This window comes from Amphiprion ocellaris, chromosome 3 (genome assembly GCF_022539595.1).
Source record: "Amphiprion ocellaris isolate individual 3 ecotype Okinawa chromosome 3, ASM2253959v1, whole genome shotgun sequence".
NCBI lineage: Eukaryota > Metazoa > Chordata > Actinopteri > Pomacentridae > Amphiprion > Amphiprion ocellaris.
The window spans coordinates 37591827-37615111 of NC_072768.1; the positions used below are offsets into that span (position 1 = coordinate 37591827).

At 38.5% G+C, this 23285-nt stretch overlaps 1 protein-coding gene across 2 annotated transcripts in view; it reads left to right on the forward strand.

Moving 5' to 3' along the window:
* cmip (c-Maf inducing protein) overlaps window positions 1-17051 on the forward strand; it is a 71881-nt gene extending 54830 nt beyond the window's left edge. The window contains exons 12-22 of one of the 2 annotated variants that reach the window (XR_008601163.1): window positions 2284-2310; window positions 2401-2449; window positions 2527-2634; window positions 4378-4494; window positions 6338-6478; window positions 10165-10212; window positions 10307-10453; window positions 10539-10644; window positions 11554-11624; window positions 12676-12786; window positions 12817-17051. Coding sequence is in view for 1 of the 2 variants with exons in the window: in XM_055009115.1 (XP_054865090.1) it covers window positions 2284-2310; window positions 2401-2449; window positions 2527-2634; window positions 4378-4494; window positions 6338-6478; window positions 10165-10212; window positions 10307-10453; window positions 10539-10644; window positions 11554-11624; window positions 12676-12729 (868 nt within the window). In the remaining variant the exon portion in view is untranslated. Of the gene's footprint in view, window positions 1-2283; window positions 2311-2400; window positions 2450-2526; window positions 2635-4377; window positions 4495-6337; window positions 6479-10164; window positions 10213-10306; window positions 10454-10538; window positions 10645-11553; window positions 11625-12675 lie in introns of both variants that reach the window. The other variant, XM_055009115.1, reaches the window with a different exon arrangement.
* Window positions 17052-23285: the final 6234 nt, after the last annotated feature.

The window sequence follows — 23285 nt, forward strand, 5'->3', positions numbered from 1 at the left end:
CAGACTATAAGCTGCATCACTGCCAAAATCTAATCACTTGGTCCTTGTGTCATTTCTGACCTTCCCTGAATATTTCACCCAAATCTATTAGTCTGTTTCTGAGTAATGTTGCTGACAGACAGACAGACAAACCAACGCTAATCGTCACATAACTCCGCTGCATTCTCTGGTGGAGTAAAAACGGCAACGGCTAAATTCCAAACTTTTAAATTATTGTGTACAAACCAACATGTGACGTCCTGATCACTAAATCTAGACCTTTATTTTCTTATTACAGCTGCAGACAACAATACAACGAAATTATGGTGGTACTTCCTGAGTTAGAATAGAATGAAAGATAAGATATAATAGCTTCGAAATGTTTACATCAGAACTTTATTTTACAACTTATCTAATCAAGTAGATCCCTGTTCAGTAATCATGAATATTTCTGGTAAAGAGGTCTCAGTCAACTACCAGCACTAAAATATACTGAGATAAAAAGTGAAATTCACATTTTTGACCAGTTTACTGAAGCTTAATGTTCATTTTTCTGTACCAGATGTTAAAAAATACCAGGAAACGGCACATTTCTGTCCAATAATTAAACCCAGACCCGTTGACGTTCCCCTACGCAGATTAATCGCTCTTACTGTCGTCTATATTTGCTCCCTGAAGGCCTTTTTCTGAGCTGGAAAAACCCGACATTATGAAGCTGTAAACAGGGTTACCAGCTGTTTTTGGACCGGAACCAAAAGTCCTCATTTCTCAGAAGCAGCACTGAGGCAATCAAGGCGCCGCAACTCTCCGATGAATCAGGGTTTAGACAGAGGCGGCGTCTGTTGCGACATCGTGACTGAATCTCGTCCTTTCCAGCCTCCCGTCGCCGTGGAACTCAATGTGTTTCTAGCCGGTTCCTTCGGGGGTCCGAGCGCTTGCGTAGGTGAGGAGCCTCAAAACGCCTCCCGGGGGATGTGGGGCTGGAGGGGAGGCTTTTCTCCCCCCAGAGCTCGCTCTAATTGGCTGTCAGCCGCCCCGAGTCACGCCTCTAATTGGTCGTCTGATCCCGAGCTTCATTAGAGGCGACGCTCCGACGGCTTGTTGTTCATCCAACACTGGGACTCACCTGCTTCTCACCTGCGCACCTGTTACCTGGCCAATGGCTTCGGGCGTCATTAAGGACGGCAACAATACTCCCCAGCAGCCTCGCAGGAAAGAACGAGTCACAATTAACATTTGTTTGTTTTAAGAAAGTGTAAAAAGAGATTGATTCATCTTTGAGGTTTCTGCTGCCAGCTGTCGGTTTTTAGTTTCTCAGCATTAAACACTTAATTTCCTTCATTTTGGTGGATTTTTATGCACCAAATTTTGCCTTTTCTGTATCAGTTTATGAAGGAAAATTATTTGTGTAACGGAAAACTAAATGAGTAAATGTTAAAGCGATTTATCAAGTTTTTTTTTTTTTACTTCTTACATATTTTTATTGTTTTTTGTTATTCTAAATATTAACAATGTGTTTCCAGCATGTCTCCTAAAATCTAGTCCTAGTTTTAGTCTCTTTGTAGGCGCCTGTAATTGTCTTTGGATGTGCTGGAATATTTTTCTTTTTGGTCACTTTTCGTTTTGTTTTAGTTGCCTTTTTGTCATTTTTTGTTTTTTTGAGTGCTGTTAGATTTTGCCCATATTTAAGTGTCTGAATAATGTCCCTGTTAGTAAATTCTCTGCATTTAAATATATATAAACACTTTTTGTTACTTTGCTGTTAAATTTTTTTGTCAAAATCAAAATTGCAGAAAAGTTTTGAGACATTTTGTAGTTTTGATAACAAAAGCTTAAAAAACTACAACTATGGCTCTCAGCTCAGAAAAACAAAATATTCTGTGTAAATGTGTTCAAACTAACCAATATGAGCTGAAAATATCCTAATGAGCACTGAACTCCCTCTGAAGCGTGACTGTATCCACCAATATGAAGCAACTCTAATGCAAGCTTTTAAAAAACCTACAACTGTAGCTCCTTGCTGAGAAAACTCACTCAACAAGAAACAGCACAAAATATTCTGTTCACCTGTGAAACTTGTCTTTTAACTAACAAACGGGAGCTGAAAACATCCTAATGAGCTCTGAACTCCACCAAAATAAAGCAACTCTGCACTTCTGTATCGTCAGCAGCCTCCAGAAAGGCCTGAATGTTCTGTAACATCACATCTGCGGGAGTTAAATACATCAAAATAAAGTTTACTGACTGAATCCTGTTTGTTTTGGGCTGCAGCGTCTCACATGTCTGTGTGTTCTCTCCCTGCAGAGCTCTTGCACATGCCAAATTCACAAAGTAAGTAGCTCCCTTTGTTACACACCGTTCCTGTACCGACTGATGTGTCTCTAAAACAAACTGACGTCTGACGTCTCTCCGTCCAAACAGGGAACTGAAATATGTCATTCAGAGGTTTGCAGAGGACCCGAGGCAGGAGGTGAGAGAGTGTGTGTGCAGATTTAACACAGTTTAGAGGTGTTTAACAGCATAACTAACCTGTGTGTGTGTTTCCAGGTGCATTCCTGCCTGCTCAGCGTGCGTTCAGGTAAAGACGGCTGGTTCCAGCTCTACAGTCCAGGGGGCGTGGCCTGTGATGACGACGGCGAGCTGTTTGCCAGCATGGTGAGTGTCTGAACACAGAGGGCTGAATGACGAAACAACTTCAATAGTCAGGCTTTCTTTGTGTGAGTCGGCTCAACTAAAACTAAAGCCTCAGTCAGAGTTAACAGGTATGAAGGTGGTTTTTTACTTTCTTTAACTCAGACTTTCTGCTCCTCACATAAAAGAGGATGTTTAACACATCATGTGATTCTTCTTGTGCAGCTGCTTCAGTCAAGAGGTTGTTTTAATGGAGAACAATGAGGAACTTAAAATATATGACGGTAAAAAGCTGCTACTGCAAATGATGTAAGACGTAATGCTAGTAGAAACATGCGTTAATGTATTTATTTTACCAATTTATCAATGCAACTGACTATTAATAACTGACAGGTTATCAATAATCAAGGCTGTACTTCAGTATTCCATGTATGGTAGCTGTGTTGTCAATGTGATTTAACGTTGGGCTGTCATATGTATTTTCCTTTAAATCTGTGTGGACAACATTTGTCTGTCAAAATGCTGGTAAGAGCTCAGGAAAAATAGGACATGAAAAAGTCTCAGTAATTCAATGCATTGGTTAGTTTTATAGACAAAGTAAAAACAACAACAACAAAAAATCAGGTCTGCTGCATATATAATGAGGAATATAAAATATATGACAGTAAAAAGCTGTGACTGGAAATGATGCAGGATGTAATGCTTGTGGAAAACTTAAACGTGTGTAATATATTTATTTTATCGATCAATGCAGCTAATTGATAACTGACAGCTGCAATAAAACTACTTAACTTCATATATTCAAACATGATATTGTATTGAAGTGCATGTAGGTCTGATCACTTTAACCCTTAGATGCATAAGTGGGTCAGAAATGATCTTTGTAATGAAAAGTTTCCATCATTTCATATTCCAGCTATTCCTCAAAAAACATGTTTTTGATATTATTCCATTTAAATTTTTAAGTTGGCTTTTATACTTTTAAAGAAGTTGTAATATTTGTATTACCAACTCACGCTCTTTATCACTGATAATATCATACAAGAGGTGATGGAGGGACGGAGAGCAGCAACAGTTATAGGAAAAGAGTGGGAAAATGTCAACAAAATAGAAAACAAAATAGCCGTTCTGTGTAATACTCTTCTTTTTCAATTATAATGTTCAAAATCTGTTATAAAGTGAAAAATAAACATTTCAAGCATGAATCATTCTTGTGTGGAAAAAAATATAATACAAACAATAAAACTAATTATTATTCTTTACCAAAATGACAAAAATGGCATAAAAACACATTGATTTTTCTTGTGGAAGACTGTAGGTCCAACCACTGGAGCATCTGAGGGTTAATCAAAGTGAAATTAATGTTACTGATTGAATATTCTCTGTAATAAATACCATCTAATCAGTGATCTATCAGCTGCAGTGAAACGGACCAAACATAAAAACTTATTTATACGATTTCTGCATCATCAACTAAATAAATGTAGGTTCCCATGGCAACATGATGCATACAGTGTGAGATACTGTAATTAAAAGGCTTCATTCATTGGTTTTAGTAACATAGAGATCATAAATAATCGTCAGAAAGTGTTTTGTTTAAAGGGAGATTAAATTAACTCTGAACATAAAGTGCTCCAGGTGAGCTCCACATCATCAGTTACCATGGAGATCTAGCAGCTTTCAGCTCAGCATGCGTCACTAACCCGCCAATCTCGGCAGTATGAAGGTAGACTGACTCTCCTCCTCCTCCTCCTCCTCCTCCTCCAGGTTCACATCCTCATGGGCTCCTGCTACAAGACCAAGAAGTTCCTCCTGTCTCTGGCTGAGAACAAGCTGGGCCCCTGCATGCTGCTGGCCCTGAGGGGGAACCAGACCATGGTGGAGGTGTGTCTTCAACCCAGCTACACTAGAAACACTCTTAGTTTAACATACGAGAGCTTCACGGATGGATTATAAAGCAACAAAATGAAAGACACCCAACAAAATAACAAACGTAGTGCATGCTTATTAGATGTTTAGTTTGTTTTTCTAGCTGTTTTGTGACACTTCCTGGTTGTTTTACGTCTTTCCTTGGTTGTGTCTTTCTATTTCGTGTCTCATTTTGATAGTTTAGCATCACTCTGTGGTTGCTTTGCATCACTTGGTGGTCATAAAGTGTTTCTTTTCGGTCATTTTGTGCCAGTTTATAAGGTTGTCTAGATCAGGGGTGTCAAACTCATCTTAGTTCAGGTTCCACATTCAGCCCAGTTTCATCTCCAGTGACCAGTAAAACCACAGCATTAATAACCTATAAATAACCACAACTCCTGATGTTTCCTTTGTTGTAGGGCAAAAAGTACATTCTGAAAATGTTCACATTTAAAGAATTATCTTTCTACAAAACATTATGAACAACCTGGAATTTCTTAAGAAAAATAAGTTCAGTTTCAGCAACATTATTCCTCAGTTTATCATTTACACATTACAACTTCCAGATCACAGAGTGTCTACAAAGGAACACAACATTTAGTCACAGCTATCTGGAACTGAACAATATAGTATTTTACTTTACAAAAAAGACAAGAACAACAAAAGCAAGACAAAATATTACAAAAATGAGACACAAAAAATGACAAATGACACGAAATCAAACAAAAAAGACCAAAAAAATTACACAAAAAAGTTACAAAGCACCAAAAAAATGGACAAATGACACCAACGAGACAAAAAATTACAAAAGCAAGAAACAAAACAAAAACGATACACAAAACAATGAATAAAGCAAAACACAAAATGACAAAAAAAACACAAGCGAGACACAAACGAAACACGAAGACAAAAACATGAGACAAACTACAAAAGTCAGACAAAAAAACAACAAAACCATTTTGCATCTGCCTTTGGTCACTTTGTGTCATTCTGATAGTTTCTGTCTCATTTTGTTAATTTTCTGTCTGTGAAGTTGTCTCATTTCCAGTCACTTTACTTTAGTGGTTTTGCATCATTTTATGGTCACATGGTGTCTCGTTTTTCTGACTCTTCTTGTTGGATTCAGGTCCTCTCTTGGTTGTGTGTTTAGATTTTTGTCGTTTTGAGAACGTAGCATCACTTGGTAGACATGCGGTGTTTCATTTTGCATCACTTTGCGGTCATACAGTGTCTAATTTTGTTCATTTTGTGTGTCTTCGAGGTGATTTTGCTTCTCAGTGATTTGTTATTTTGTGTGCATTTTGGTCATTTAGATCCTGTAGGCACAGTTTTTACATCATTTTGTGGTTGTTCTGTGTTTTATTTTGGTTATTAAGCATCCCATCACGGTAATTTTGTATTACTTTTGTCGTCATGTGGTGTCTCGTCTTTGTCATTTTCTCTCTAGTGTCTTAGTAATGGCTTTCTATGTCTGTTTTGGTCTCTTTTCTCACTTTGTGGCTGTTTTGCATCTTTTTTCTGGGATATTTCTCAGGTGATGACCAGGTTGTTTATTTATGTGGATCCATTTGGTCTCAGATTTTTAAAGCAGTTTATTGTCAACAGGGCTACACTAACAACTGCAAATATACCTGCATTTACATGCAAACTTTATCAACCCCACCACTGTAACCTCTCAGTGTCACCACATAAAATCACAAGTTTACCGGGAAAACACTCAGTTTTCAGTTGGGGATTTTTACCGTTTTAATCCTCCAAGCAGCTTTGAGAACCAAGATACTGCAGCCTTACAGTGTGTATTGTTTCCGTGTGTGTGCAGATCCTGTGTCTGATGCTGGAGTACAACATCATCGAGAACAAAGACACCCAGCTGCAGATCATCTCCACCCTGGAGAGCACCCAGGTGGGCCTTCGCATGTACGAGCAGCTCTGCGACCGACAGCGAGAGCTCAAAGAACTGGTGAGTTCTGCAGCAGCACTCGCTCTTTCATCATTCTGTGGTTCTACGGTGGAGGACTGAAGGCAGAAAAATCAAGTCACCAGTTTCTCGTAACAAACAGATCCTTGTTCTGTCAGTCAGGCGTGTGACCTACTTGCAGCTAATTTTCAATCCAACACACTGGTGACAGTCTAGGTTACAACTCAAGCACAAAAAAAGGACGAAATTAGGCCAATTTGGACAATTATACAACATATCTGATACCTGAGCTCCTCCGGTCCACATTTCCAACCTGCAGTTACTCCAGAAACCCCTGAGGCTCGTAGGTTTATCCTGATCAGGAGCAGGTGTAGCAGCTAAAACTATTTATATGCTGTATAAACACCTGGAGGTAGAAGCTTTTAGACTACTGTTGGTGCTCATGGAAAAAGCTGCTTCTGTCCAGAAGCGTCTCCAGCATCTTCCAGGTGTCACAGCACCAGGTAGCTCACTTCTGTCTGCAATCTGCATGAAAAGCAGCAAAAAGAGCCCAAGTTTGGAGGCTCTTCATTAATAAAACAATATTAAATCTTCTTTTAGTCACACATTGTTGAGAACTTGGCCTGTTTTTTGAACTACATTGAACTCAAGCAGATAATTTAAAGTATTTAGACAACAGAACCCTTTTTTTTGTTTGTTTTTTTTGCAAATGACAGGCAGATTGTAAAGCTTTTAAAGCTTTTAATAGTTGAACTGGAGTTCTAGTCTAAGTTGAATGCACTTTTATTTGTTTTTAATATCAGTGGATTTGTTATATGATTTTCCCAGAATCATTTTACCACCCAAATTTTATTCAGAAGACTCTAAAGGAAAGCAAACAGCAACAGAAAGGAGACGGATCAGTGCCATCTTTAGCCATCACAGCTTTAACAGCCTGTAGGTTCATCTGGTTTATTGCTGTATTTCCCATTAAAAGATAATTCCAATAGTTTTAGCCTTTGGGCCCCTTTCCTGTCTTTTTGTGTCTAATCAAATAATCACAGCAAAAATGTTTACAGTTGGTCCAATTCTAAGCGAGATGCTTTAACTGACAACCATGAAGTAGCTGCAACGTGACTCCAAACATCATTTCCCTGCGTCAGAGTTAATGTGCTTGTTTTTGCTGATTTCCTGCCATGTTTTCATGTGCAGCTCAACAAAATGACTGCAGTTAATAACATTAACTTATAACCTCCACTCGTAGAACAACATTTTTCTTAGAAAACAGTGCTTTGGTGTTAGATTTCCTCTCTTATTTGACCTGACAGTAGACATCCTTGTTGAACTAAACACTCTTCAAAAGGCTCATGTCATTTAGACCCAGAAACATGGTCAAAAAAAAGAAATATCCTTTACAGGCATCTCTGTGGAACAAGCTAACTTAGAGACACAAAATGAAAAAAAAGAGACATAAAAAGACAAAAACGAGACACAAGAGGACAAAAATGAGACAAAATGTCAAAAACGAAACATAAAATGACAAAACGAGGCGAAAAATGTCAAAAACAAGACACAAAATGTCAAAAACGAAACATCAAAAATGAGACACAAGATGACAAAAATGAGACACAATGTCAAAAATGAGACAATGACAACAATCTCTAAATTTAGAGGTTTAGTTTGTCGCAGCTTTAAAAAAAACAGATTTATACATGAATAGTTTTAAATGTTTCACTGACGGTAAACTCAGAAATGAATCTTTCATAGAGCAGCGTTGGAGGGAAATACACCAGAAATGTCCAGGTCACGATTACGTGGCTTTAAACGTTGGTCTGCAGTCACATCTTTACAGGGTAATTCCTGTTTGTCGCACACTTCTCAGTAAAATGCGACAGCGGAGAGTTAAAATTCTTGGAATTCTGCAAAAGTTAAGATCAGAAACAAGGTCACCCTTCCTCTGACGTATCACTTTGGAAATATACGGTCAGTTATGTAAAAGTAGCTTCATGCAACTGAAATACTTAGAAAAACCATCAATTTTAAGCAGTAACTTCCTGGAAACTCCTCCTGTATTACCCATAAATTTGATTACAATTGTACTTTTTCAAAGTTTAATACACAAGACCTATAAATTCAAATTTTCTCATAGTTCATGACTTCACTGAGCCACAGCTGCTTGTTATTAAATTAAAGTTAATATTAACAGTGGAGGACTTTGTTTTCCAGCTGTAGCTTCTCTGGATTTATCTGCTTAATAGCAGCGGTAATTATCCAACAATATACTTTAACTGACCCCATATAATAATAATAATAATAATAGTAAAATACTCTGTAATTAGGGGGCTAATTAGGGGGCTGTAAAAGGAAGGACAAGCTGTAAAGATAGAGTGTCTTCAGTATTAACCCTAAACTGACACCTGAGGAGGTTTTATTTTTAAAATGGCTGCTTTTTGAGGTGGATTGAGCAAAATAATCAAGTTACTAACACTCATTCACACGTATTAAGTCTGAGGAGCTCAAATTTATTATTTATTTATTTTAGTTTTGGTCAGAAAAGATCCAAATATTGATTAAATGGCATTTAATTTCAGCTTGCTTCAAAAAACTTGAAATTTTCTACACAGATTGGCTTCATTTTGAGTCTGGTTTTCCTATTTTAAACCTAGTTTTACCGTGATGTTTGTTGGTACAACTCAACATAAATTATATAATTACATCAATTAATGCAGCAAAAAGTGGAAATACAAATGAATGACTGAAAAATGGATCAACTTAAAGGAAAATCTGCAAATTTGCCCAAAAAAAAGCTGGTTTTAGCTACGAAATGTAACAAAATTATTTAAATGAGACTCTAAATAAACACAGCTATAAAAACACAGGTTTGTGAGTCCACCAGATATTACAGTTATGACTAAATGTGGCTGTAATCATATTACTGGTTGTATTTTTTTGACATTTGCACTAATAATATTTATTATGTGAGTCACAAAAGATAATTTTCAACACAGATTAGCTTCATTTGCTTTATTTTGAATGTGGTTGTCTTATTTTAAATCTAGTTTTGCAGTGATTGTAACCTAAATTATAGAATTATGTCTATGCAATCCACAAATGCAGCAAAAAGTGGAAGTATGGATTAATGAATGAAAAATGGATCAATTTAAAGAAATATCTGCAAATCTGCCAAAAAAATGCTGGTTTTAGCTAATAAATGTAGAGATTTTTGACATATATGATAGATAATTCCACATTTTAAATCCATTTAATGTCTGGATTCAGTGCTTCTTAATTTTACTTAAATGCTGAAACAAAATTATTAAATGAGACTCTAAATAAAAACAGCTATAAAAATACAGGTTTGTTTGTCCACCAGATGTTACAGTTCCAACTAAATGTGGCTGTAATCTTATTACTGGGTGTATTTTCTTGACATTTGCACTAATAACATGTATTATCTAAATCACAAAAGATAATTTGAGACCCAGTTTCTTTAATTTGAGATGAATAAATGATTGATTGATCAGCTTTTGTTCTGTTTGTCTGATTAGATTTTTCTAACTACTCCCATTGCACAGTGAAGCATTCTGTAAACAGAGCTGTAAAATGAGGTTAGCAGGGTTTTGTCAGAGACCTCACATGTCCTCGGTAAGCCTTGAAGCTGCTCTCAAACACCATCTACTGTCAGGAAACGTTCCTGCAAGGCCTTCAGCTCAGACGCCATCTTTATTTCTGTCCGTTTGTCTCCTCAGCAAAGAAAAGGAGGCCCAACACGACTCACTCTGCCCTCCAAGTCCACGGTGAGTTCACAGCGTCGCCACCAAACACTTTTTATACCAATAATTTGAAAACGAAACTCGATCTGACTGTTTTTATCTCCTCCCTCCTCCACAGGATGCGGACCTGGCCCGCCTGCTGAGCTCAGGTTCTTTTGGGAACCTGGAGAACCTGAGCCTGGCCTTCACCAACGTCACCAGTGCCTGTGCTGAGCAGCTCATCAAGCTGCCTTCACTCAAACAGCTCAACCTCTGGTCCACACAGGTAAACATCTGCACAACACCGTAAACAACAAACAGCTGGAAACGGCCCGGCAGCGTCTGACGTGTGGACTGTTGTTTCTCTGCAGTTTGGAGATGCAGGACTGAGGTTGTTATCTGAGCATCTGGCCTGTCTTCAGGTTCTCAACCTGTGTGAGACTCCAGTCACCGATGCCGGGCTGCTGGCTCTCAGTTGTAAGTAAACAAACCAGTTATACACCAATACATCAGAAGGGCTGTGGTGAACTGAAGAGAATCTTAGTGGACTGAAATCATACCGACTCTTTAACAACATGAAACAAGAACAATGATTCCAAAACATTGAAAAATGATCAGACAGAGATCTTGAACCAAATAGAGACTCAAAATGACCAAAAAGAGACTCAAAATGACCTAAAAGAGACTCAAATGACCTAAAAGAGACTCAAAATGACCTAAAAGAGACTCAAATGACCTAAAAGAGACTCAAAATGACCTAAAAGAGACTCAAAATGACCTAAAAGAGACTCAAATGACCTAAAAGAGACTCAAAATGACCTAAAAGAGACTAAACAACCATGAAGAGACTTAAAATGACCACAAAATTACTTGGCATGATCAAAGGGAGACACATTAGGACACATAAAGACTTAAAAAAGACCACAAAGAGACCTTGAAGGACCAAAAAGAGACTCAAAATAACCAAGAACAGGCTAAACAACCATAAAGAGCTTAACAATTACCTAAAAATTTCTTGGCAATCTCAAAGAGATTAATAAGACCACAAAATAACCTGAAATGACCACACAGAGATCTTGAAGGGCCAAAAAGAGACTAAACAGCCATAAAGACATTTAAAATGACAACCAAGAGACTAAAAATGACCACAAAATTACTTGACATGATTAAAAGGAGACAAATTAGAACACATAAAGATTTAAAACAGTCACAAAGAGAGTAAATATGACCTCAAAGAGATTAAAAAATACCACAAAATGACCACACAGACATCTTGAAGGACCAAGAAGAGACTCCAAATAACCAAAAAGAGACTAAAGAACCACAAAGAGACTTAAAATGACAACTAAGTCATCATCGTTAACTGTAAATGTGTGTCTGTTTCAGCCATGAAGAGTCTCTGCAGTCTGAACATGAACAGCACCAAACTCACCGCCGACACATACGAGGACCTCAAGGTAAAAACACCAACTGTACACTAGAGCTGGACCCATATATCCAAATATTCAGTAGTTGTGGTGGTATCCGAACAGAAGACAGAAGCCGAAGATGTCCATGCTAATGCTATGCTAATGCTGTCGGACTCCGAAGCAAGATCAAAGTTCTCGAAACCGAATATTGGGTCGGATGTTTGTCATTAATTTGGCCTGAATATCCAGAGCTCAGAAATTACTATTTGCACCAGTCCTTCTGTAAACAGATTATTAGACCCGAATGGAAGAAAATCTGGTTTTCTCTCCTTTTTAAAATCAAGACATCTTCTACTAACTTGGCAGTTAAAGTTGGTTCCTCACTAGGGCTAAATAATGTGGGGAAAATGTGTAGATTTAACAGATTTTGCAATTTCTAGTGAGATATTGTAATATGTTGACATGCAGATGACACCACTGTATCTTTAACCCTCATGTCATCCTGCGGGTCAAAATTGACCCATTTTAAAGTTTGAAAATGTGGAAAATAAAAACATATTTTCACAGTGAAACTTCTGATGTCCACATTTTCAACATTTTTGGGAAATCTTTGAACATATTTTGGTGGAAAAAAGAAATGTTAAAAATATTTATTAAGAACATTCACATAAAAATCAACCAAAATCCAGTGAAATTCGCTGGACGTTGGTTGATCTTTATGTGAATGTTCTTAAAGAAAATAATAGAAGTTTTACTGATAAATATGTAATCCCTTTAGATTTTTTTTTTTTTTTTTGGAAGATTTTTACTCATTTTTTGAAAATATTTACAAGAATTTTCTTGCCAAATTTGGGAGCTTTTTTAAAATAAAACTTTTAAGGAATTATTGGAAATTTCTTCCAGAAGGTTTTGCAAATTTTCTGAAATTTGGGGGATTTTTTTGCTGAATTTTTTGATTTTTTTTCAGACAAGGAAACAGTGTTTTTTGGTGCCCATAAATGAGGACAACAGGAGGGTTAAATTGACTGTAATCCACCAGATGAAGCAGCAACAGTTAATTTAACGTTTTCTAACAGTTTTTTCTGTGTTTTGTCTTCAGGCCAAACTGCCCAACCTGAAGGACGTGGACGTTCGGTACACGGAGGCCTGGTGATCCGCTGTCCTTCCTCCATCTGCATACGTGGCCAGACACACATGTACACACACACTGCACACACACACACTGCACACACACTGCACACACACACACACAACACGACAACCATCTCCACCAACGCTATCTTTAAACCAGGAGGACGTCCGACACACTGGGAGGAGGAGGAGGAGCCTTCGTCAGCTTCATCTAAGTGACTTTGTGGACCTCGTCGCTCCCCGTAGTTCTGTCTGGCCGACGCTTGGACCTGGTTTTTACTGAGAACACCAGAGGACATTCAGGACGCTTGTCTCTCTGTCTTTCCTCTCCCGGCCTCGGCGCTCCTCCTGAACCTCCTGAATCGAATCCCGTCCCTCCAGCAGCAGCTCACATTCCGGTTCTGATCCGATCCTCCATGTAGCTCTCCGAGTCGAACTGTCCAAGTCCTCGCTCTCTGTCTCTCTCTGCCGTCAGATTTGAGTCTTTCATTGGGAAAAATGAGGTGCTACCTCAGAGAAAAGAAGACTGTGCCTACTCCTCACATGCGACACACACAAACACAAAAAAATGGTTTTTATCAACTTGAATTAACATATTTTTCCAGACATCTGTGCTTTCATATATTGTGTGTTTCTATATATATATATATGAGAAAAAAAAAAAACAAACCCCAGTGACGACATTTCAGGAGCTCTGCAGGAAAGTCAAACGGCATCACCGGTCCCCTTTTCGTTTGCTTTCAGTGTACATACTGACGCCCTCCCCGTACTATTTAACAGGACTGTTGTGTAGCAGTAGCTTGGTGGTCTGGGACTGCCTCATATTTATAAGTTGTGTCTTTAAAACCTCCTGGATTTTGTCCCGAGTCCTTCTGTTTTGGTCGAGGGCGGCCACTCGTGGATCTCCGTGGAGCGTGGACGTGTTAAAGGAGACGCATCACCAGCTGAGAGTTGTATATTTTCATATCCTCCGCTATTTTTCTGGTTTGGGACGATGTCTGAGACGGAGAAAGGACGCTTGCCAAACATCTTCACTGTTCTGTTTCAGTCTCCGCCTGTGGACAAACACTGTTCGGTGCCGTTTCTGAGGTCCGAGTGAAGGTCGCAGTGCCTCTTAGTGGACGAGCTGCTGATTTCTACCACCTGTTTTCAATCGTCCTGCTCCGTTTATATGACGCCATAACACACGGGGGACGTTTCTAGGCCTCGTCACAGGATGGGACTGAATTATTGTACATAATCAATCACAATAAGGGACATTGGAAGCCTTTGATTTGCCCGCCGTCTACATTCCCTGGAAATGTTGCCTGTTTGTTGTGTTTCATACGATGTGGTAACTGCCCTGACACACTGCATCTCTGTCCAACGTGTGGTTTCGGCTGGATTTGTCTTTTAAATGGAAAACAAAGAAAAAAAAGGAGAAACAACTGCATCCATCCGTTTTATTTATTCGACCTGCAGAATGCTGCGGATGTTTGCTGAATCAGAGGACAGGACGCCGTCCGCCACCAGGCGCTTTGTTTCCTATTTATTGGGTGCCATGACAGTTTTGTGTTGGGCCTGTGGACTGGGTTTGTGTCCGGCCATCATGTTGGGGTCTAGCTTTAGGACATCGTGCTCTTTCATATCCTGTATGATGTACATACGAGTGTATATAGTCGTCTTCTACCTTCCTCTCTTTTTGAATCCTCCCCCTCTTCTTCTTCATCCTCCTCTCGGCCTCCTTTTATCGGCAGGCTGCTGTTGCCTTCATCTTAATGTGTGTGGTTGTTTTGTTTATTTTTCACACAAAGTGCACTGTAATCTAAAAAAAATAATGTTTTCAACGCATTTTTAAGTTTCTTCGTTTTGATCACTTTAATCATTTGTTTCCTGTGTTCTCGGTTTTTATTTTGCACGTACGTGTCGCTGCGTCATCTGATGTTTTTATTTTGTAATTTTTATTTTATAAAATATGATAAAGGGTTCGATCACTATCTCACCGAGGTTGAGGACTGAAACAGAGAGATCCTACCGACTGTCTTCTGAGTGGATCTACTCGTGGCATGAGAACGATTTTCTAAAAAAGCCAATAAGACTTTTGGCACTTTTGGACTGAAGCTGAGATTTATTCATTTAAATGAGGCCATTTTTATATCAAAAAGGTGAAAATATTTGTTTCGTTGAGAATGTTCTTCAGATAATCATTTCAGAGGTGGACCACGCTGACTGGCCATTATCGTTTTTAAATAAAGTTGGTGGTTCCACACATCAGCGAACTGATAATTCAGCCTGATTTTACTGTAACTTCATTTTATCCCTGATGTGTTTTTTAAAGTGTGAATGGGTTAAAGGAGCAGTTTGATGTTTTTGGGAAATGCACTTTCTCACTTTTTTTATTTAAAAAAGGGGAGTTAGAGGACAAAGACTGATACAAAATCATTTTAATTCATGCAACGTGAAGCTACAGCCAGCAGCCGGTTAGCTTATCTTAGCGTGTCACCTGGAAAACCGCTAAAAAGCAACAAAATGCTTCTTCAAGAAGCTTTAAAACTCACTGAGTCACATGTAAAGTCTCTTTTTGGAAAAAGTAGAGTGGAAAAAGTTGGTTGGCAAACTCACAATAAATAGTTTCCATCTAAATTATGACAAATTCAAGAAATTTAGCTACAGAAAATGCTAAATTAATGCCTGTTTCTATCCACTGCTGTTGAATTAAACAGCAGGTGGAGCCAAATTTCACGTCGGTGCCATTAAAATAGAAAACAAGCAATTGAGACAGCTTCAAACTGATAAATATAGTCAGAAACAAGATGGAAATAAGATCTTTACTGTTAGTTTCTTGTGTTAATGTGATGAAAGTTACAATTTTCTCATCACCAGGGGTAAAATATTTGCAGGAAATATCAAATTGCACATTGACTTGCCATATAAATTAAATATAAAAAATAAAAAAGCCAAGCTCTTCAGCTCAATATTTACCAAGAAATACATTTAAAACTTACAATGAGAATTAAAGCATGACTGTCATGGTCACATTTGACATTTTTGTCTCCAATTGACATCATTTATTAGCTAACTCTGTCATTTGTAAGTCCCATCATTTCCATTTAGGATTTCAAATAGAAAATCTGCATAAAAACAATTGAAACTTAAGCTGATGTCATTATAATCAACATCAAATGCTTTGCATTGATGAGTTTCTTTTTTTCCCTCAAAAATCACAAAGTAACACATAAGAAATAGGAATCCAGTGCTATTCATTGTATTTATCGTGCATTTTCATTTATTAGGGACATTTAATCTTAGTGAATGTCAGCTCGATCAGACAAAAACCTCGCAACAGGGTTACAACTACACTAGAAAGAACAAGACACTGTCTCTGAAATAACACGAGTTTAGCAAATAAAGTGAAAGCTGGGAGCAACAGTTTCAGTCACTAACCATTTCTAATTGTGAAAAACTAATAACAGCGATTCTGTAGGAGGTTACAGCAGCCTGCTAAAGCTAAAGAGTCCACCTCTAAAACAACAAGATGCTTCTTTACGCTACTTTTTAGCTAACTTCTCCCTGTGTGGCAGCAAAACACTTTAAAAGGAGCCTTAACTACCCATAATGCAACACTCGCACTGCAGAAGGTCGTAGTTATGCTTTCAATATCTCAGCATGTCTCCAGAAAGTTTAGGTGCCACAAAAACCCATCAGGAGGTAAAACGGTGGCTAAGCTAACTAGCTCCTGGCTGTAGCTTCACGTTAAACCTGAGAGTGCGTCTCGTCTAATCAGGCATGAAAGCAGATTTCCCAGAAGCGTTCCTTTGAGAAAGGCCTGGTGGAGCTGCAGCAGGTGGTGATGAAGGTTTTTGTGTTACTGTAGAACATGTTGTATCCTGTGGAGCTCACTGCGCTTCTCTCCCCCCTCCTCAGCCACTTCTGTCATCTCTTTTTTATTCTTCACAACCTGGAAAGAGTTTCTACCGTGTCGAGTCGTGTACAGCTGTGCTCGAGTCTTAACAGTTGTTATGGAAGGAACAGGGTCAGACGTGGCACTGGTTCACTGATCTGACAGACTGAAGACAAACAACAACTATCTCCCATTCCTTGTAGTAAATAAATCCTGTTTTTGGCAGCTGGAAAAGGGGCGCCCGTCATGTTTCTCTCTTTTTCAGTCTTTCAGTCGCATTGATCTGCTTCTCCTGCTGGGTTATTATTATTATGATTATTATTATTATTATTATTATTATTATTATTGCTGCTGCTGCTCTGTGGCTGTTGTAATAAAAATACAAAAGATCTTCAACAGGAAAAATAACAACTATGATGTGAAATAATTTCAATCAAGAATAAATTGTCTGTGAATATGTTTCAGATGTGTGTGCCATGTCTGCTTTTTTATCTATAGACATGTATCTGCTCTCCTTCACTGTTTACAGCAGTAAACAGGAGGCTTATATGATGTGCATCTAAAACATTTTACATGCTGGTAGTTCCTGCACTGTATTATGTATCACTTTAACACTATGATGCCTGTTATGGTCCAACGTTTGACTGCAGGAGTCCATGAAAAACTCTACAAAACAAGAAACTCTGCATGTTCACTGCAACACACTGACATACATCCCAGTTTCACGTTTGCAACAGCTTTGTGTTTTAGCCACCAGAGGTCGCTAAAGTTACAAAGGCAGATGTTTCCTGAAGACAGCCAGAAATGCAGATAGAGACACAGTAGGGATTCAGGTGTGATGTTTACAAGACTGTAAGGGACAAACTACACTCAAAACAACCGCAGATAGACTAAAAATACCCAAAGACACTAAAAACAACCACAATGGACTATAAATTACAACAATATTACTTGACATGACCAAAAGAAGAAGCAAGTAACCAAAGACATAAAAAAATGGACTAAAAGTGCCTGCAGAAGACCCAAAATGACCACAAACAGACATAAAATGACCACAAGGAGACTAAACATGACCACAATGAGACTCAAAACAACCACAAAAGACCCAAAATTACCACAACCAGTCTCCAAATGACCCCAAAGCCACCAAAAAACAACCACAATGGACTGTAAATTAGCACAAAATGACTTGACATGACCAAAAGGAGAAGGAGGACGATGACAAATACACACAAAACAACCACTAAATAATACTAAAAGTAACCAAAGACATTTTAAAAAGACCACAAAATTGCTAAAGTTTTAAGTAGATTCAAAATGACTGAAAAGACACTTAAATACACCACAAAAGACCTAAAATGACCGCAGGGAGACTAAAATGAGTACTAGGGCTGGGCGATATGGCCTAAAAAAATCTCCCATTTTTCACAAAAAATCCCGATTCATGATTTATCCCAAAAAATTTTGCCCCCTACCTAATCTCTGCACGCCAGAGTCCAGTCTACTTTATGCAAATGAGCTGCAGCCCTCTGGGTAAACACACCTGATTGTAACTGGAAATGCGCAGCATACTGCATGCTGGTCTGGTTGCAGTGCGTTTCCAGCTGTGATCAGGTGTGTTTACCTGGAGAGGGCTGCAGCTCATTTGCATAAAGTAGGCTGACTTCTTCTTTATGCAAATTAGATGCTGCGTGCGGAGATTCCACGCATTGTGAAACTGTCCTCAAACTTCTAAACTAGGCGTCAGTGACATAAAACCAGGACAGATTCAGCTGCTGCAGATTATTTCTGCCTCAAATCCTTTCAGAAATACTTTTCGCTGACGTGTTTTTTGAAGTAAAAGGGAAAGTTTGAGGCCGAGCCGCTGTGTTTACCCGACTTGTCTGCAGGACTGTCCAGCTGAAAGCTCGGTCATGTGACCACGTAGCGTCCTGCTGTTGGTCAGAGCTGTCATGTGACCATGTTGTGGTCCGCTAGTGACCGCCCGTCGTCGTGCCATTTTCAGATGTGGTGCGTTGCCGTGCGGGAAAATAGCATCTAGTGGACACGTGTCTTTAGATCTGCACCGCTCGCCGCCATGTTGTTTGTGTATCAAGCGCGGGGGGGGAGGGGGGCGCACTCTGAACTACGGGAGCCCAGCGGGAAGGCGTTGGTGGCGGATGTTGATGAGAAAATCGATTTTCATTAAAACAAATCGACATTAAGTACAAACTCGAATTAATCGATAAAATCAATTTATCGCCCAGCCCTATGCTATACTAAGACGTTTTTAGATCAACATGCTATACTATGACGTTTTTTGAGCCACATACTATACTATGACCAAAAAACATTATAGTATAGCATGTCGCTCTGAAAACGTCATAGTATAACCTTTGGTTCAACAAACGTCATAGTTTAGCATGTGGTTCAACAAACGTCATAGTATAGCATGTCACTCTAAAAACGTCATAGTATAGCATGTCGCTCTGAAAACGTCATAGTATAGCATGTCACTCTAAAAACGTCATAGTATAGCATGTCGCTCTGAAAACGTCAGTATAGCATGTCACTCTAAAAACGTCATAGTATAGCATGTCGCTCTAAAAACGTCATAGTATAGCATGTCGCTCTAAAAACGTCATAGTATAGCATGTCGCTCTAAAAACGTCATAGTATAGCATGTCGCTCTAAAAACGTCATAGTATAGCATGTCGCTCTAAAAACGTCATAGTATAGCATGTCGCTCTAAAAACGTCATAGTATAGCATGTCGCTCTGAAAACGTCATAGTATAGCATGTCACTCTAAAAACGTCATAGTATAGCATGTCGCTCTAAAAACGCCATAGTATAGCATGTCACTCTAAAAACGTCATAGTATAGCATGTCGCTCTGAAAACGTCATAGTTTAGCATGTCGCTCTAAAAACGTCATAGTATACCATGTCGCTCTGAAAACGTCATAGTATAGCATGTCGCTCTAAAAACGTCATAGTATAGCATGTCGCTCTGAAAACGTCATAGTATAGCATGTCACTCTAAAAACGTCATAGTTTAGCATGTCACTCTAAAAACGTCATAGTATAGCATGTCACTCTAAAAACGTCATAGTTTAGCATGTCACTCTAAAAACGTCATAGTATAACCTTTGGTTCAACAAATGTCATAGTTTAGCATGTGGTCCAAAAAACGCCTTACTATACTATGTCGAAAAAAAATGCGATTTTTCAACATGTAAAAACGTGCCGTATGATGAAATAATGTAAAGGAAGCCGTTAAAAACACTCCAGAAAGGTTTTCTTTGAAAAAAAAAAATCATCATGAATTTTGGCGCAAAAAAACGCCTTACTATACTATGTCGAAAAAAAATGCGATTTTTCAACATGTTGTAAAAACGTGCTATATGATGAAATAATGTAAAAGAGGCCGTGAAAAACACTCCAGAAAGGTTTTCTTCATGTAGTAAAAACGTCCTATATGATGAAATACATACATCTATACATCACATACATCGTATATTGTACAAATAACAATTCAAAGGAAAGAGACATACATTGTAGAATTGTAGTAATTGTGGGCTGATTGATTTACTGATAATTGGTTATTGATTTTTTACTGGTAATAAATACATTTACTTTGGCTCTGAACCTTTATCTACCTGTGGTCGCTCTGTCTTCTGGAGTGATTTGATTGGTTATACATCACGAATAAAACTCCTTTAACTTAACATCTGTAAACAAAACAAAAACATATCAACAAAGTTTTCTGTTAGAGTTTGTGTTCTTCTAAGTTTAACTCCAAGATTTTAAATACTTTCATTTACTGCAAATGAATATCTACTCCAAATGTCTCACTAATAATCATTATCAGCCTTAAAAACCCACAAAACACCCCTCTATACTGGACCACACTTAGTACAGTCCGGTTCCCCCTTCTATAAATCTGCTTGGAATCTTCCACTTCCTGTTTGTCAAAGTGGCCTTCTACCTGGACAGGTTTTGTTGGAGCTCATGCAACAAACATTTTGGGTAAGTGCACTTTAATATGGATGGATGACACTGAATTAGAGTCTGTTTTAATGAGACTGAGTTAAGATGTGTAGCTCTGTCATTAAATAGGAAATTATTTCTTTGAATTCACAGAGAAAAGTCTGAAATGTTTGCTAGGTTAGCGTCCCATATGTTTTTTGGCTCATCTAAAGCTAACTCTCTCCAACTTCTGGATCTCTTGAGTTGCTTGTTGTTAAAATATCTTGCTAGAGGTGCTGAAGCTCAGAAAGTCTGAGATGTTTGTTCAAAATAAGCTCATTCTCAAGTCTTATCTGAACTGTCATCTTTTGTTTGAACTTTCCCTAAACTTAGGAGTTAATGACAGAGCAGCACATCCAGACTCAGTCTCATTTATGTAGAGATTAAACTTCAGTGTCATTCATTGATGTTAAAGTGCAGTTTTTCAAATGTTTGTTGCACATGCTCCCAACCAGACCAGTCCAGGTGGAAGACGATGTGAAGAGAAAGCTCCAGAGGATGAATATCACACATTTATGTTGGAAATAAATGTCCTTTAATTTGACATTGTCATGCAAAAGTTGGGTTTCCCTTTAATGATGTTCAAATCTTTGTTGAATGTTTTGTTGATGTTGGTTTCTTAATGTTTTCTGACACTCGGCCCCAAAGATTAAAACCTTCTACGGCTCACAAGCTGCAAAAATTCACAAGTTATCAACTATCTTTCTGACTAAACTAAGATAAAAAGTGAAAAACTGCCCGATTCCTGTATCATGAATGTAAATCTTTTTGGTTTTTATGACAGTAAACTGAATATATTTGGGTTTGACATTTTATAAACCAAAACAAGAAATGAATTAGTGGAGAAAACAATCAACAGATTAATGGACAAAGAAAATGTGTTTTCCAACATGTATGGCTGAATTACTCCAACATTACAAGATACATACAGTTTTAATTCAATTTTATTTATATAACACCGATTACAGGTCAAATTGTCTCAAAACGCTTTATTTTTACATTTTTGTCATTTAAAATTTGACAAAGTAAGAAATTTAAAGCTCCTGACTAATCCAATTTATTATTTGGTTTTTAAGAGACTAATGGACAATTAAAATAACGTTCTCCACTAAAACTAATAAACATGAGGTCAAATAGAAGGAACAGTTTTAAATACTGCAGTCCCACGATGACAAGAATAAAGTTTGTCAACAAAAACTAAATCTGCTGGTGGATTCCATTAAAGTCCTAATAAATGATAATAAAGTGTGATACTAAAGGTTTGTGGTGCTAAAAATCTCCAAGTAAAGATATGAAGTTGAAGATCTGGATGGAGGTTGATAAAAGTTGACCTTCTTTCATTTCTGTGGAGCCGACTCCATGGATTTTATGGATGGTGGTTAAAGACCTGCTCTTCTAGTCGTCTTCCTTCTAGTCGCTGTAAAAAGTCAGTCCATCCTGACCGACTTCAACACCTCTTCATGACAACTTGTTCTGCCTCTGACCTGGTGGAAACTCCAGAAACTGGGGAAAACCTGTCGAGACTCGAAGAACTCGTGGAGACTCGAAGAACTCGTGGGGTGGGGGAAGGTGTGGTGGGCGGTGGGGGTAGGTGGGGGAGTAGAGGGGGGAGGCCGCCACCCACCTCCCCGCCTACTCTCCGCCCTGACTCCACCCAGACTCCGCCTTGGCTCCACCCATGTGGTCACTTCAGGAACTACGATGTCAAAGGGACGACGAATTTATTTCTTTGTATCTGATCTGTAGCTCAGTGAGTTAAGGATTTGCCTATGGAGCTGCAGGTCGCTGGTTCAAGACCAGACACTTCTTAAATTTTCTCAAAATCCTGACAAAGACAAAGAAAGAAAACTGCCGGTGGCTGGTCTTGAACCTGCGACCTTCCAGTCTGTAGTCTGTCTTCTTATCCCCCTGAGCTATTCGCTCAGATACTAATTCTTCTTTTTTTTGCGCATTTATCATCTATTTTTTGATGTTTTCGAGTTTTTTTTTTAATTCGAGTCTCAACTCGACCATTTTTCTCAGGAGGTTGGACTTCAGCCTTTGTGCTGGAGGGTTGAACCCTCAGTTCCAAGACTTTCCAAAGCCTCCACACCTCCCGAGTCCTCAGGACCTGAGCTTTCAGACAGTCTGAGGGCTGAAACTTTCTAAGTCCCACAGTAGTTCTCTGTTAGATTGAACCTTCAGACAGTCCAAGGACTGATATCTTCTAAGTTCCTGAGTAGTTCTCTGTTAGTTTGAACCTTCAGACAGTCCAAGGACTGATATCTTTGAAGTTCCTGAGTAGTTCTCTGTTAGTTTGAACCTTCAGACAGTCTGAGGACTGAAAACCTTAAAGTTCTTGAGTAGTTCTCTGTTAGTTTGAACCTTTAGACAGTCTGAGGACTGAAATCTTAAAGGTTTCTCAGTACTTCTCTGTTAGTTTGAACTTTCTGGTTAACAGAAGCCTTAAAACTTGTGACCATGAGTCTTGATTTCACATTTAGACCATCCATCTGAGTTCTTCTCAGACCTTCACCTGTGGGTTTTTTAGAAATCCTCAACAAACTTTGATTCTCTTCACTGAACAGTAAAGTTTGTGGAGATCAGAAGGTAACATTAGTTTGATCAATGCCTTCAACTACTAGTAGACTTTATCTGGAAAGCAGTTTTCTGAAATGAGTTCTTAGTAAATCTGTCCACAATCAAACCAAG